General features: G+C 52.7%; 1 protein-coding gene across 2 annotated transcripts; it reads left to right on the top strand.

Annotated features, from left to right (window-relative positions):
• The first annotated feature begins 4,249 nt into the window (after nt 1-4,249).
• On the top strand, nt 4,250-15,436 carry IL17RE (interleukin 17 receptor E). 2 transcript variants are annotated; one of them, XM_046654406.1, is made up of 16 exons: nt 4,250-4,496; nt 4,820-4,835; nt 5,442-5,564; nt 6,190-6,287; nt 6,545-6,704; nt 6,800-6,939; nt 7,802-7,870; nt 8,872-8,938; nt 9,898-10,073; nt 10,159-10,206; nt 10,289-10,334; nt 10,508-10,656; nt 12,350-12,418; nt 12,774-12,969; nt 13,052-13,150; nt 13,610-15,436. In XM_046654406.1, the coding sequence occupies exons 1-16, from the start codon at nt 4,365-4,367 to the stop codon at nt 14,164-14,166; spliced, it is 2,145 nt and encodes a 714-aa protein (XP_046510362.1). In that variant the 5' UTR covers nt 4,250-4,364; the 3' UTR covers nt 14,167-15,436. The 2 variants fall into 2 exon arrangements, with proteins under 2 accessions (XP_046510362.1, XP_046510439.1); XM_046654483.1 differs by having other exon boundaries at nt 4,251-4,496; nt 12,918-12,969; nt 13,610-15,432.
• The last annotated feature ends 19 nt before the right edge of the window (nt 15,437-15,455 follow it).

Below are 15,455 nucleotides of genomic sequence, written 5' to 3'. Positions count from 1 at the left end.
GGTACCATGTCCGCACCCAGGATCCAAACCGGCAAAACCCTGGGCCGCTGAAATGGAGTGTGCAAACTTAACCACTTGGCCCCAGGGCTGACCCCCAAAATTTCTCATTATTAGAATCATACTTTACAATCTTGGAGTTCTTTTAAAGACCTTTAAATTATGAAAATTCTTGTCAACACACATACAAACAAACCATTTGGTATATTTTAGTTGTCTGCTTCTTGGGTTGTTGAGAGTCCTCTTTTCTGGGTTTTTCCAAACATTTTTTCTGGCCTCGTGATTGTAGCATTCCCTGAAGCAAACAAGATCCCCTTTGATAAAGTGGGAAGAATACTGTATTTGGATTAGAAGTCTGGGGTTCAGGTACCAACGTGATCATGTGCCTAAGATCATATGGCCAAGATCAAACCTGCCTATTTCATAGGATTGTTTTGAAGATCCAATAAGGTGAAGTATTGTGAAGGTGCTTTGTGAATTATGTAAAACTAGATAAATGTGAGAAATGGTTATTACTCCCTGAAGCTTACAGAAGTGGAGAATGAAGGTGTTGGAGGGACCCTTAGCATCTAGTCCATGAGAAAGGCGGTATGGTGGAACGAACACAGCTCCTGATATCAGACTGACTTAGGTTGGAATTCTAGCCAGGCATTTTGCTACCTTCTGTCTTGAGCAAGACACTTGAGCCTCTGTTTTTGGTCTGACACGTGGGGATCATGGTAGCTACCACCCAGGCTTCTCGTGAGGATTAAACAAAATAATGTACATGAACAGTCTAGTACACAGTTGGTGCTTACTATCAAAAACCTTTCCGTTGATGAGCAGTGTTGGCATCCCCCCCTCAGATTAGGGTTCCCTTTCTCTTAGGCATAATTTCTTGCCTCAGAATTCTGGAGATTGATCTCTTTTGGAAGAGCAGAAATGAGGAAGGGATACTTGTCTACTCTTAGTTTACACTGGGCTGATTGGTTGGACCTTCCTGCTCAGGGTGCCCTAACAATAGCCACAGTTGCCCATCAGACCTTAGGACTCGGCCATTACAGGCAGAGCCTGGCGATGCTGCACGGTCTGAGCAGGGTCTGTGCATGGGTAAGGCTCGGACAAGAAGAACGGCTGCCCAAGGCCCCCACCGTGTACTCTGTACCTGAGCATGTGCAGGGAGACTTGCCAAGACCTCCTGAGCTCCTGGCTTGGTCCCCAAGTAAAGGTTATTAGAGCATGGAGTCTGGGTCAGCTCATTCACACACAAACCACAAGTGAGACAGGCCTTAGTCACCTTTCAAGAGGGCAGGGCCTCTGTGCTGCAGGCCTGCCACACACCTCTGTTGCCTTTACTCCAGTTGGCCACCTCCTATTCCAGCCACAGAGTTACTCCCACCTTGTCAACGCTTGCCAAACAATCTCTGCTCTCCTAGAAGTCCAACCACTGAAAAACTCACTTTCAGAAGACCTACTTTCCTCTGTTCTTTCCAACTTCCAATTTCTTTCTCCACATTGTTCACCCTACCAGCTACATCACACCACTACATCTAGTACTTCTTTTTTTCTTTTTCCTTGAGGAAGATTAGCCCTGAGCTAACTACTGCCAGTCCTCTTTTTGCTGAGGAAGACTGGCCCTGAGCTAACATCTGTGCCCATCTTCCTCTACTTTATACGTGGGACACCTACCACAGCATGGCTTTTGCCAAGTGGTGCCATGTCCACACCCGGGATCTGAACTGGCAAACCCCGGGCCACTGAGAAGGGGAACGTGCGCACTTAACCACTGCACCACCGGGCCGGCCCGTAAATCTAGCACTTCTGTGGACCACCAGAAGCCCTCTGACTTCCCACAGATCTTCCCAAGCAGTGTGTTCTGGCAGAGAGCCAGAAAGACATGGGAGTGAATCCTAGCTCTTGATTATCATGTTTGGATAAGTTACTTAATCTTCCTAGAGTTTCCTAGACTGTAAAATGGTTTAATAAGACCTCTAGGGTTGTAGTACTAACAGAATGAGATACTGTGGGCAAAGCACATGGCCAGAGCCTGAGAGCAGGAGCTCAGCAAATGTTGATTTGATGCCCTCCCCTTCCCCAGGGTGTGCTGGAGTTCGCCTGCCCTGCTTTTTACTGTAAATCCTTTTTGGAACAGGCTCCACAATAAATAAGTAAACCAGCCAGACAATAAATAAAACACAGACCTCCTTTTCTCTCCTTTCCCTCTTTCTTCCTCATCTTTCTTCCTTTTCCTTTTCTACAGGCTCCTTTTCTTCCCTTTCTATTCTTATTATTCTTTTCTTTGTGTGTGTGCATCTCTCTATTTGTTTCTTTCCTGCTTCTCCTACCATACCTTAGCCAGGGTCAGGGAGCAATTAATCAAATATTTTCACTGTGAGAGTCAGATCAGAAGATGTAAGCAGTCAAGAAAGAGGAGTGTTGAATGGAACCAAGTTTCTCGCTTCATGCCCCCAGTTTTGGAGAATGCATGATCTGTTTAGATCTAAACCGCTGTGGGTTAGGTAAAAATCTGGGGGAAGACTCCCTAACCTATCTTTAGTATGGCCAAACCACCCTTTACTCCCTTCACACCTTACTGGTTTGTTTTCAGTGACGCGCTCCAAGGCCAAAAGACAACTGTGTCAGGCTGGCTTTTTTGGGTTCCCAGGAGCAGAGGGAGATGAGGCAGTGGGAGGAGAGACCTTAAGAGAATTGAACTGTGAGAGGCTAGCAGAAGTGGAGTTTCCTGGGCTAGAGACCTTGACCTTGGCCAAATCATCTTCCTCTCTGCTTCCTTATTTCTTTTTCTTTTCTTTTCTTCTTCTTTTTTTTTTTTTTTTTTTTTTTGAGGAAGATTAGCCCTGAGCTAACATCTGCCACCAATCCTCCTCTTTTTGCTGAGGAAGATTGGCCCCGAGCTAACACCCGTGCCCATGTTCCTCTACTTTATATGTGGGACATCTGCCACAGCATGGCTTGATAAGTGGTGTGTAGGTCCACACCCAGGATCCAAACCGGCGAACCCTGGGCCTTTGAAGCAGAGCACACAAACTCAAGCACTATGCCACCGGGCCAGCACCTGCTTCCTTGTTTCTTTGTGAAATGAAAACAATAATTCTCACCCGTCTCACAAGGTGGTTGGGAGGATCAAATACGAAAGTGCTTGGTGAAATGTGAAACAGATAAACTGCTACTTAGATGGAAATTATTATAATTTATATTTATTCAATTACAGAGCACTTATTTCATGACGTTCACCCCTAGCTATTGGAGAAACATCAGGAAATAGAAAGGGTCCGTATCTTCTAAGGAAGTCAAAAGCTAGAGGGTATTTTTAGGATAATGGGTAGGATGGGGTCTTCAGACAGTGGCCTGAAGACTTGGGAACTAGAACTGAGCTAAAGAAGGCTAAGGTCAGGCTGCTGGAAAGTGCAGATGGACAATGACCGTCTCAAGATGCCTCCGCCTGGTAGGTGTGCACCAGATTTCCTACTGTGTGTGTCGCCAAGGTGAGAGCTGAAGCAGCTCAAGTGCTCCATGAGCAGGAGGAAGCTGTGGGATGATGGGGAGGGTCCCCACAAAGACTGGAGCCTCGTCAGCATCGGAAACCACAGGAAACCAGGTCAGTGCGTGGGGCCCGCTCCCTCAGCTTCAGGGTTCAGCTATGAGCTCTGGGGCTTCTTGAGCAGACTGTACTGGTCCTCGAAGCTGGAGGCCCCCTTAGCATGGAGCCCTTTGCCTAGAAGAGCTGGAACTGGCCAATGGTTAGAGAGAGGAAGGCTGAGCTATAGTCCTGAGAGCAGCCAGATGGGGAACTGGGATGCATATGGGGGCATGTGAGGTTTATGTGCATCCTATAGTGCTTTCTTGTTGTTCTGCCCGACTTTAAACGGTGCCTCAGTCACCTCTGTCTCCAGCACCCAATACAGGGTAGTGCTTAACGGCTCTGTTAACTCTCTAAGTGAGGAGATGAAGCATGTGTCCAGGGGAGACCCAAGTCCAAGAGCAGGTTAACGGGCATGTCAGATCTGCACGGTGTTGCAGGAGGAGGAGGGGTTAAGAAATGGGTGCAGCCCGCCATCCCCCGAACCCAGTGCTGGCCTCTTTCCTGTTATTTCTCTGCCAGAGCAGAAGCCCCTCGCCCACCAGGTGGGGCCAGTAGGGTTTTCTGGGGGGCAAGCGTCCCTCAGTCCCTCCGCTTGAAGGAGAAGGAATGCGGCCTGGCAGGCTGGTTAGGATCGAGGAGGAGCTTTAGGGCAGGGCGGGGCAGGGGCAGGCTGAAGCGAGGACTCCTGCTGGTACTGCGCTCCCTGCTGCTGCACAGCAAGGCTCTGCCGCCCACCTTCAGGCCGTGCAGCCATGTTCTGGGTGCCCTGACCCCACGGAAGCCCATGGGGAGCCCCGGACTGGCTGCCCTGCTCCTGCCTCTCCTCCTGCTGCTCACTGGCCTCTCTGCCTGCCCTGGGATTGCCTGCCCCTCCCTGTCCCACTGGAGCACCCGCTGTCTGCTGGCCTCCCACATGGTAAGGCCCCGCCGCCGAGTGGGAACACCTTCCTGGCACGGGCTGGTAAAGCTCCCCACTCTCCTGCCTGTCCTTCCCTACCTCTCCAGTCCCTGTGCTCTGGGGGCAGCCTCAGTGTGTCCTCTACACGGTCTCAAAGGGGTAGCCAAGGTCTTGGTGCACTGAGAGCCTGGGTAAGGTGGAACTGGGAAGAAAAGAGCCAGAGGGGTTGGGCTATTAGCTTATGGGCCTCGGAATTAGATGATTTGCGAGACCTCCTTATGAGAATCCCTACTAATTATACTTCTCTCCTTTCTTTTCCCTGCTGGGCCCTGTGCCTTCAGGATGACAAGTTCACTGGTGAGTCTCATTGTTTGCCTCATTCCTCTTTTCCACATCCCTTTTGTTCCAGATCCCCAGGGAGCCTTCCATTCTAATTTTTGGTTCCCAACCTGGGAAGTAGCATAGTATCAAGGAAAAAGCATGGGGTTTAGAATCAAGGCAAACCTGGATTTGCATTAGAATTCTGCCACATACTGCCCGTGTGGCTTCTGCACTTAACCCCTCCGACCCTCAGTTTCTGAGGGTATAGCAGCGCAGTGGAGATGATTGCACGATGAAGACTGTTGCTGCTGAGCTGTGGGGAGGGTTAAATTAGAGGCGCAGGTAAATCTCCAGGCACTCCCCCTAACTGGTCCCTCACTCCTGTCAGTAACACAACAATGATCCTTCATATTTTATGGTGCATTCTACTCTATAAAGCATCTTCCCACACGTTATCTTACTTGATCTTGACAGCAGCCCCACTTTATGAATGAGTAAGCTGAGGTTTAGAGAGGTCTGTAACTTGCCCACGGTCACATGGCCAGGATGTAAGTGGCAGAGTTCAGCCTCAAGTCCAACTTGTCTGAGGCAGGAGGGACCTCCTTGGACCCTACCATTTGATTTCCTTTTCATCTTTCACAGGAAGGGCTGCCTATATTCCTTGCCGTATCCGGTTGGCCCTCCCCGTCTCTCGAAAGCCTTTGTGTGCTGGACTCTGGCACTGCGCCTACTGTTTGTGCCTGCGTCTGGTGTCAGATCTTTCAGGTTTGAGAAACAGCTCTTTGGGCCATTCTCAGTGGAGATGTGAATTCAGGGGCATTTTGGGGGGGGGGGGGGGGGGGGGGAACCAGGCTCAGGCAAACTGGGACTTATACCAGAACAGATGTTTTTCCTGTTGTCAGTCTCAGCAGAGACTCAGGTCATCCTCATGTAGCACACCGTGACTGACAGTCGTGAGTTCAGTCATATCATTCTGTGATGGTGTTTCTCATTTCAGCTGGTATACCAATTCTTGGGATCAAAATGTTTTAGTTCTACAAATTTACTATTATTATCTTCTATTTGTAAAGTAAGATCTTTCTTATTCAACTCTGTATTTTCATTGCCTAGCTCAGTGCCTGCCCATACACTGCTTAAAAGTTGGCAGTTTCTAATTTTTCACTGTTACAAATAGTGGTACAATGAACGTCTTTGTGTATATATAGATATACATATAGCTTTGTCTTTACTTAAGAAATTAATCCTTTTTTTGATTGTATCGCGACTTTCAGGACTAAAGAAGTTTGATGTCATTACCCTCCTTGATCTAAAATGACTTGCTCGCCAACATTAGGCCACATCTCCAGGTAGGGGAGTGGCAATGAAGGTAAATGTGTCCTCTTCTGCGCAGGCCGTCAGTGGGGCTGGTTCCACCTCCTGGTGCAGAATTCCCACAAGTCTTACAAGTTCCAGTTCTGTAGGAGACACAAGATGCTGGTATCTGCTCAGGTACCCTTCCAGCCTGGATCAGCCCTGCCCTACACCCTATGGCCCTCTCCTGTCTGGCCTCTCATTTTATTCTCCAGTCACACGAGAGAGATAGAAACTGTGGAGATGAAGTAGATTGTTCTGTCTGTTACAGAGGTAGGGAAACTCAGGCCTAAACGTTGAGCAATTTGCCTGTGGAGCCCCAGCTTCCAGAAACAGGAATAGAAGGCAGAGTTCCTGATTCCTGGCCTAAGGCCAACCTTGATCTCTGCCTACAGAGGGAGCTGCTGAGTAGCTGTTGCCTGTCTAAGAAGGGCCATCACACCTCCGGCCCCTCCCCAGATACATCCCACAAGGGGCTGCGCTCCAAAAGGACCCAACCTTCGGATCCAGAGGCAGTGGAAGGTCTCCCCAGACCCGGCTCACAGAGGCATGGAGGTAGGCATGGGGTGTGATGGGGGTTGGGTGCAGCCAAGTAGTGGCGCCTGCGCTAAGCCTGAGAGACAAGGCCACCAAGTCCCCCTTCTCCCCAGGGCCCGAGTTCTCCTTTGACTTGCTACCTGAGGCACGGGCTATTCAAGTGACCATTCCTCCAGGCCCTGAGGTCAGCGTGCGTCTTTGTCACCAGTGGGCACTGGAGTGCGAAGAGCTGAGCAGTCCCTTCGATGCCAAGGTATGGAGTGCCATCTCCCTGTAAAAAGCCAAATCACAGAGCGCTAGAGCAGAAAGAACCTACCCATTGAACAGATGGGGAAACTGAGGCCCAGAGAGAGATGGGAGTTGTCCAAGCCCTCCTTACGAGTCTGAAGTGCCTCGCATTAAGACTTCTTTGGACTAGACAGAAAACGCAAGGGGTCTTGTCCCCTAGGAGGAGAGGAGAGGCAGGGGCAGGCAGAGACCTGGAGCAACGCTGAATGCCTAGCAGAGAAATGAATACAGCACTTCCCCCTGTGAGAGGACCCTCAGTGAGATTCAGCTTGCATTAAGAAGCCTTTTCAGTTCCCCCAAGAGGTTCTTCTCTTTGAGAAAATGAAGTGGTCACATCTGTCTTGGTTCCTTTCCATCTCCTCCCTTTGTTGCTGCCCCTCAGAGAATGAGATGTCCCCCATGCTCCCAGTCCAGGCTCTGACACCCCACTGTAACCTCCAGTTGTCACAGATGCCCGTAACAGTTGGTACCGTTGGCAGGGACTGCTGCTGTGCCCAAGGCCCTCAGCTCTCTTCATTTACAAAATGGTGATAATACTGCCCAAGATCACTCTGGTGCTAGCATTTAATTAATTGAGTTAATGCTTCTAGAACCTAGCACCCTACCTGGCATACAGTAGGGGCTCAATAAATGTATATTCCTTTCCCTATCTCCTCCCTCCCCCCCCCAACTCCATATAATATGGAGACATTTAGAGCAAATAGTGAGACTATAGAGCAGAGACCCCCTGAGAGGAAATTTCTTAGCAAGAGAAATAAGTCTCATGTAAGAGGTGGCTGTACCCTTTCTCAGGCATCTCTTCTCTCCCTTTGCTGCTTCATCAACAGAAAATTGTGTCCGGGGGCCATGCTGTAGACCTGCCTTATGAATTCCTTCTGCCCTGTCTGTGCATAGAGGTGAGCAGAGGAAAAGCTGTGGGTTGTCCATGCTGCACCCCTAGGCCCCCAGATAGGGAGGTTTGTCAAGCATATCTCCAGTAAGTCAGGTTTAAAAAGAATTGGGTATTAACGAGATGCTTGGGAAGACTGATGCCAGCTTGGCTGTGGTCAGAGATGGAAGGGTCCTCCTGAATATGGGACATAATTGGGGGTGATTCCAACCTCAGCCCCATCCAAACCCAGCTTCCCTTGGTTCAGACTTGGCCTCAGCCCACAGAGGCAGAATAGACAACTGCCTTCAATGTGTGTTCTGAGGAGTCACAATGGGGGCACGTGGCCACTGCAAAGTTCTACATGGCCCCCAAAATCTTGACTCCCCCCTAGCCTTCCATGGCAGTCCTCCTTCTCTCCTTATAAGTCTGAGATGCCTGGCTTTAAGACTTCTTTAGATAGAAAAGGCAGGAGGCCTTGTCACCGAGGAGGAGACAAAAGAGAGGGTTCAGGTAGAGCTCTGGAATTGGTTCTACGAATTTACTATTATTATCTTCTATTTGTAAAGTAAGATCTTTCTTATTCAACTCTGTATTTTCATTGAGATCTGGAGGAACAAGCACCTGCCAGGGTGGACGACCATTGGGCATTTGGGCAGTCCTGGGGAAGGGGCCCACACAGGGCACTGGGCACCCTGGGAATCGCTGAGACTGGAGGCTAGGGAAGCCAAAATTTGAGGAATGTGGATTTCACGATCTCCCTCTTTCCGGGGATAGGTTCTCCTCTCCAGGGAGAAAAGGACTCAGCTTCTCCCTTACTGATCTCGCTCCTAAACTCTGGAGTCCCTCCTCCAAGTGTCAAGCAGCACCCATCCTTGCCCACACCTCACACTGCTCCCCCTCCTCAGTGCCCTGCCAGCTCAGGCAGCGTGCATCTGGGTAAGGTCAAGTCAGAATGAGTTTCAGGTCTGAGTGATATAGGAAAAGCCATTCCTCTGACCCTCCGTGCCCGCTCCCCTGTCCCCCCAGGCATCCTACCTGCAAGAGGACACCGTGAGACGCAAAAAATGTCCCTTCCAGAGCTGGCCTGAAGCCTGTGAGTGCTGCTCGTATGCATTCTTGTGCATGCACAGCCTATCCCTGTCTCTCTCTTACACACATACATGCACACACACTTCACACCCGTGTCGGAGGAAGCCCCAGAAGGCATGTAGGCACTTTCCCTGGAGTCAGTGGGTGAACAGGGCTACTGTATCTACCGACCAGTCTGCCAATAGATCAGTATTGAACATTGTACAGAAATATGAGACCCAAGAGGTAGTGTCCTATGAGAATGGACCAGAAGACCTGGGGTCACATCCCAGCTCTGCCACTGATTCTTCTCTGAGCCTCAGTTTCCCCATCTGTAAAATAATGATACTTGCACTGCCTTACTTTCCAACTGTTTATGAAGCTTGAATTCAGTATTATCTGTGAAAGTAGTTGATGACATCTAAAGTGCTGTACGCACATCATTGTCCCCAAGTTGAAGAGACTGGCTGCTCGAACATGACAAACGAGTAGCACAAACGCGGCCTGCAGCCCAGGGCAGGGTTGTAATTAAGGACTCGGCTGTAGGGCAGGAACTCAGGAGAGGGAGAAGCCCGTGAGGGCTGTCGTGAGCAGAGAAGGTCTCTTAGAGGGGGTGGCACCTGAGCTGGGCTCAGAAAATGGGTAGGATTTAGAAAGTGGAGAAGGGAAGGGACGGCATTCCTGGTTCTGTGAAGAACCTAAGCAAAGGTATGAACGTTTCAAGTTTGGGGAGCAGCAAGGAAGTGGCCAGAATGGAGCCCAGGAAGGGGAGGAGACAGCTAAATAAAAGAGGTAATAAAACGGGCTGGGGAAGGCACATATGTTTATTGGGCACCTAGAAGGCCAGCAAGTACCTGGAAGGTGTGGGGCACCTTCACAGAGTTGTCTCTTGATGCCCTGGAGATGGGGGTGGCAAAGTGAGGCTTCCCCGAGGCAGGGCTCAGGCCTCCCCAGGCCTCACTCTCTGTCCTGCCTCCTGCCCAGACGGCTCGGATTTCTGGAAGTCAGTGCAATTTACTGACTACAGCCAGCACAGTCAGATGGTCATGGCCCTCACACTGCGCTGCCCCCTGAAGCTGGAGGCCTCCCTCTGCCAGAGGCAGGGCCGGCGCACTCTCTGCGAAGACCTCCCCAATGCCACGGCTCAAGAGTCTGAGGGGGTGAGACAGGCCTCCCCAGGGCCTGGGTGGGTGGCACTGGGGCCCAGGGCCCTGCTGCCTCACTGACTCCCTTCTCCCACCACAGTGGTATGTTTTGGAGAAGGTGGACTTGCACCCCCAGCTCTGCTTCAAGGTACGAGCATGGGCAAGAGGGGATGGGTAGGGGTATGGATGGCGCCTGGAGCTTGCTCACTTGCCATTCTTGGATTTCTCAGTTCTCTTTTGGAAACAGCAGCCACGTTGAATGCCCCCACCGGACTGGTAAGCCAAAAAGTGACCCCAGCTGGGACCCCTTCCCACCATCTCACCCTCACCCAACTGTGACCGAGCCAGACTCTAGCCCTGCCCTGACTTCTCTGTCAACTGCAGCCCAGCTCCTATTACCTCCCACAAGCAGGATCTCTCACATGATGCCCTTTCCCACTCCCTGGCAGCCCCATCCTGGAATGTGAGCATGGATACCCAAGCCCAGCAGCTGATCCTTCACTTCTCCTCGAGGACGCATGCCACCTTCAGTGCTGCTTGGAGCCACCCAGGCTTGGGGCAGAATGGCTTGCTGCCCCCTGTGTACAGCATCAGCCAGGTATGGCCTAGCCAGGACTTGGCCCCCACTTGGTCCTGTTACTCAGAGCACAGCAGGTGCAGGCAAACAACTCTCTGACTTCACAGCATCTGGTTATTCCTTGACTGGATCTGCCTTTGTTCACTGGCTCCTCTGCCAGTCAGTGGGGTCTTTGCTGGAGCAGTTTCGAATTCCTTTTAGTTTCTGAACTTACAGGGATAAACAGAGATAAGTGACTGGTCCTCCCACATCCAGCTGTTCTCTGGCCCCCCAGAACTGCTGCCACGTATTACCTTGATGCCCTCTCTTGAACTGAGCTGTCCCCTCCCACCATGCTCCTGTCTGCCTCCACAAGGCACCTGGCAGAAGTTCTCTGACCGTCTTGGGAGGCAGAGCCCCTAGAAGCTGAAGTGCTCTTTGCACAATACTGTAAACGACTGACAGATTTAAGTCTATCATGTGAACTAAGAACACTTTGACTAGCAGACTCTCTTCCGTGTATCTGATATAAACCCACAAACATGTCCACAAACCCACAGCACCAAGCTAAGCATGACTAGCTCTTTTCACTTTTTTCTTAAATGCTCACTTGCAGCTTATTTGTTTTGCATTCCCTGAGGCTCCCAAGCAGGGGTGGTAGCAAATGCTTAAGATTTAAGACAAAGTCATGTGGGATAACCTAAAATTGAGAGCTAAATCCGTGGACTCCTTCGTTTGTGTAGCTGGGAGAAGACCACCTCCACTGAGTTCAGCCATGATTTGAGAGCCACTGCGTCAGCACCTGCTCACAGTGGGCTGGAGAACGGGGTCTGGGACGGGGTGGGGTAGTGCTAGGGGATGGAGGGTGTTCCCAAGGATGGAGACTCTGATCACCTCCCTAACCAGCACCCAGAACAAAGGGTGGAGCCGCATTCTGCCTGTAGACAGATGGCAATCAATTCTGTCCAATTCAGCATGCATTTATTGAGTGCCTACTCGGTGCTTCCCCTGTATTAGGCCCTGGGAGATACAAGAAAAGTATATAACACAGTCTTTGCCCCTAAGGAGTCCACAATGTGAGAATAGCTACTACTACTAAATGAATACACGCTGCACTGTGTATTACAAAGGGTGTTCACATGCGTGTTCCCATGTGATGCTCTCAATAACCCAGTAAAGTAAGGATTATTATCTCATATACAAATGAAGAAACTGAGCTCAGGGAGGAAGGTAACCTATCTCTACGCAAAGATCACACACCCAGGACCACAAAGGCAATAGTTAAGCCTGACTTTATTAACCGTGGTCTCTTGACTCCACAACTTAGATTCTTTCCAATGGACAAGCCACCCCTTCGGATGTGCAGGACAGAGAAGGGAGGCAGCGTATAATTAGCCTCCCTGGTTTGTGAGCTGCTGGAGGCCAGAGACGACGTCTGCGCCCGCCTTCTTTCCTCAGGGCTTGGCCCAGAGTAGGCGCCCAGAGTATGTTTGTTGATGAGTGTCTGATTGCCTGATTAATGTGTATCTGTGCAGCAGTTCAGACCTGGGAATGATCAGCAGGATCTGGGAATGAAGCCAGGGAAGGCTTCAGGAGTGGCCTTGGCCTTCAGCCTGGGTAGGATTTTGGTGGGGGTGGGGGGTAGAAAGGAGGAACAGCATGAACAAAGACTCAGAGGCTCGACCGAGCCAGATTTGCTCTATGGGGACGGTCATTCTGTTGTTTGTTCCAACAGACTCAAGGCTCAAGCCCAGTGACACTAGACCTCATCATCCCCTCCCTGAGGCCGGGGGGCTGTGTCCTGGTAAGGACTCCTGCCCTCAGTCTGTACACACTCCCCTAGCATCCACTCCACAGGCGGGAAATCCAGTCTGCAAAAACGTTTGGTTCGGCCTGCATGGTGTTTGAAATTGGAATTGTTTGCCACCATTTAAATACTGGGAGATGTCATATTTTAAAAAGCTGATTTCTCGCTTCTCTTGAAAAATCAGAAAACCTGGTGTTCTGTGTTTGCACTCAGGCATGGTGACAGTGGGCTGGAGCTCAGTGGTGGCTGATTACCTCAGTCGGGGCCTGTTCCCGCCGGGTCCTCATGGACACCGTGGCCAACTCTGAGTTTACTTTTGGGGTTTGCCACTCTTGACTTGTTCTGTGCCCAGCCAGACCTGCACCAGATGCAAACCCTGTGCTGGAGAAATTCCCTATCCGGGGGGCCTCCCCTTCTCATCCCCAAGCCTCTTTCAACTTCCCCTGTGAGGAGAGGCTACCCTGGCTCACAGGGGTGGGGCACTCTGTGCCCTCAGGTGTGGAGGTCAGATGTGCAGTTTGCCTGGAAGCGCCTCTTATGTCCAGATGGTGAGTTCTTGAGGGGGGAGGGCACTTAGGGCAGAGGTTGGGCGCCGGGGAGCCTGGCTTGGCCTCACCCTGCTTGACTCAGTCTCTCATAGACGCCTGGGACTCTTGATCTTGGCACTGCTGGTCCTCACCACCCTATTGGGCGTTGTTCTGGTCCTCACCCACCGGCGCCCACTGTCAGGTAAGCTCACTTGGGGAAACCTGCTGGATTCAGCCCAGCTCCTAGGCTAGTTGCCCCCCACCGCTCCCGTGCCCAGGCTCCCTGTGACTGCACCCAGCTCTCTGCTACCCCCAGGGCTGAGCCTCAGGCCCCCTAGTGGGCAGGAATGGTTAAGGCAGGGCAAAGGTCCCTCTGTGCAGGTGTTTTACTATACTGTCTCTGGGCAAGAGGCTAGTGTGGGGCGGAAATCCAGACTGCACCGCACCTGCCAAGCCTAGCGCCCTGGCCCTCACCCCTTCCGGGGCGCCTTTATCTAATTAGCCCAAAGGCACCTTACAGGCTAAAACTGCTTGGATACCCACCTCCAGCACAGATCCAGAACTGCGGCGGGCCCCCTATGATGTAGCCCCAGGGCCGGGGAGGAGAGGGCTGGGCTGTCCCTTAGCCCCGACCCTGTTCATCTGTGGCTCCCGCCCCCAGGCCCGGGCCGAGCGCGGCCGGTGCTGCTGCTGCACGCGGCGGACTCAGAGGCACAGCGGCGCCTGGTGGGAGCACTGGCTGAACTGCTGCGGGCAGCGCTGGGCGGCGGGCGCGACGTGATCGTGGACCTGTGGGAGGGGACGCGCGTGGCACGCGTGGGTCCACTGCCGTGGCTGTGGGCGGCGCGGGCGCGCGTGGCACGGGAGCGGGGCACCGTGCTGCTGCTGTGGAGTAGCGCCGGCCCCCGCCCGGCCCGTGGCCCGGATCCCCGCGCCGCGCCCCTGCGCGCCCTGCTTCGCGCCGCCCCGCGCCCGCTGCTGCTGCTCGCTTACTTCAGTCGCCTCTGCGCCAAGGGCGACATTCCCGCGCCGCTGCGCGCCCTGCCGCGCTACCGCCTGCTGCGCGACCTCCCACGCCTGCTGCGGGCGCTGGACGCGCGGCCTTCCACCGAAGCCATCAGCTGGGGCCGCCTTGGGGCTGGGCCGTGCCTGCGTGGTCGCCTGGAGCTGTGCCGCCGGCTGGAACGCGAGGCCGCCAAGCTTGCTCACCAAGGCTGAGCAGAGCCCCGCCACACCGGAGGATGTCCACGGCCGCAAGCCTAGGGCCTCTACCCTGGAATCCTCGGGGTGACCCCTCAGGACTGGCCAAAAAGACTTACTTTCTGCCTCCCAGCCTGGGGGCAGAGCACCTCACTCACTGTCCCAGCCGGTCCCCACGTGTGTCCCGCTTCCTCCTCGTGCTTACCCTGCCTCTCAGAACCCTCAGGGAGAGAGCTACTCTCTACTGAGACCTTCTCTGCCCCTAGTCCTGTTGGGGGTGGGGGATCTTCCCACTTCCTCTCTCCCAAGTTCCAGAAAGAGAGTGATCTGCACGTGCTCCAGTCCAGGTTGGAGAGGTAGCGGAGGTAGGAGCTCTGGCAGTTCTGAGCCGGGGGTGGCTCCAGGTTGTGGGGGAAAACCCCTTTGGGAGCCAGGGATCCCCCTTTCCCAGACCTGGGACCTGCCCAGAGGAGGAGGGAGGGAGGGCTCAGGACCCTGGGAAAGAGGCTTTGGCCCTGGGCAAAAGTGGGACAGTGGAGACCAAGATGGGAGAAAGATGAATAAAGATAACCATGAGGGCTAAACTAAGAAACGCAGCGTGCTTCTCTGGTATGCCTGGGGTGCTGAACTGGGGGAAGGGTCAGTACCACCCTGCCTGGGGTTGTTATGCATCAGTGTGTGGGCTCGAATCCTCCATGTCCACATCCACATCTGTCATGTTCTCACCAGCAATGCCTCTGAAAAGGCAAAGGAGGATCTTGATCCTCACCGTGACTCATCGAGAGAAGAGAGGAAAAAGCAGGTTCAGAAACGTGCTGTGTGTCCATCATCACACAGCCAACCCGTGGCAACAGCAGAGAGGGGACCCCTGTCTGCCTGGCTCTGGTCCTGCGTTCCTTCCTCCTATACCACATTTAAGCGTAGGCCAGGAAGTGGTGAAAAGCCCACTTTATGGTGCCCATTGTCACTGCCTGTAGAGCTCCTCTCCCACTGAGGGTCACTGAGGCCCAGGGAGTATGTGTGAAGGGACCTGGGGTGCCCAGTAAGAGGGGACCCAGTGAGCCCTAGGATCCCAGAACCTGTGTCAAAGGGTCACGTGGAAAGCAGAAATGCCCCAGGATTGCCCAGGCCCGGGGGTGCACTCGTCAGAGCCCTCCTCCTAGGGACTCCCAGGGTGAGTAAGAGCTCCCTTACTCAGCCATGTTGCTGCCACCCACTCCAGGGGCCCCTCCCAGTCAGATGTCAGCAGAGGAGGAGGAGGAGGAGAGGGAGTAAAGGAGGAGGTGAGACTATCACCCCAGTCCAAG

Source organism: Equus quagga, chromosome 1 (assembly GCF_021613505.1).
Source record: "Equus quagga isolate Etosha38 chromosome 1, UCLA_HA_Equagga_1.0, whole genome shotgun sequence".
In the NCBI taxonomy this organism is placed as follows: domain Eukaryota; kingdom Metazoa; phylum Chordata; class Mammalia; order Perissodactyla; family Equidae; genus Equus; species Equus quagga.
The sequence above is the reverse complement of the archived record's forward strand: the minus strand, read 5'-3'. Positions and strand labels throughout refer to the sequence as shown.

Bases quoted from the DNA above. Each gene is read 5' to 3' on its own strand.
- IL17RE (XM_046654406.1), top strand. From the start codon at position 4,365: ATGGGGAGCCCCGGACTGGCTGCCCTGCTCCTGCCTCTCCTCCTGCTG. The intron at 6,940-7,801 runs GTATGGAGTGCC...CTTCATCAACAG, and splicing joins GCAGTCCCTTCGATGCCAAG to AAAATTGTGTCCGGGGGCCA. The intron at 10,207-10,288 runs GTACGAGCATGG...TGGATTTCTCAG, and splicing joins ACCCCCAGCTCTGCTTCAAG to TTCTCTTTTGGAAACAGCAG.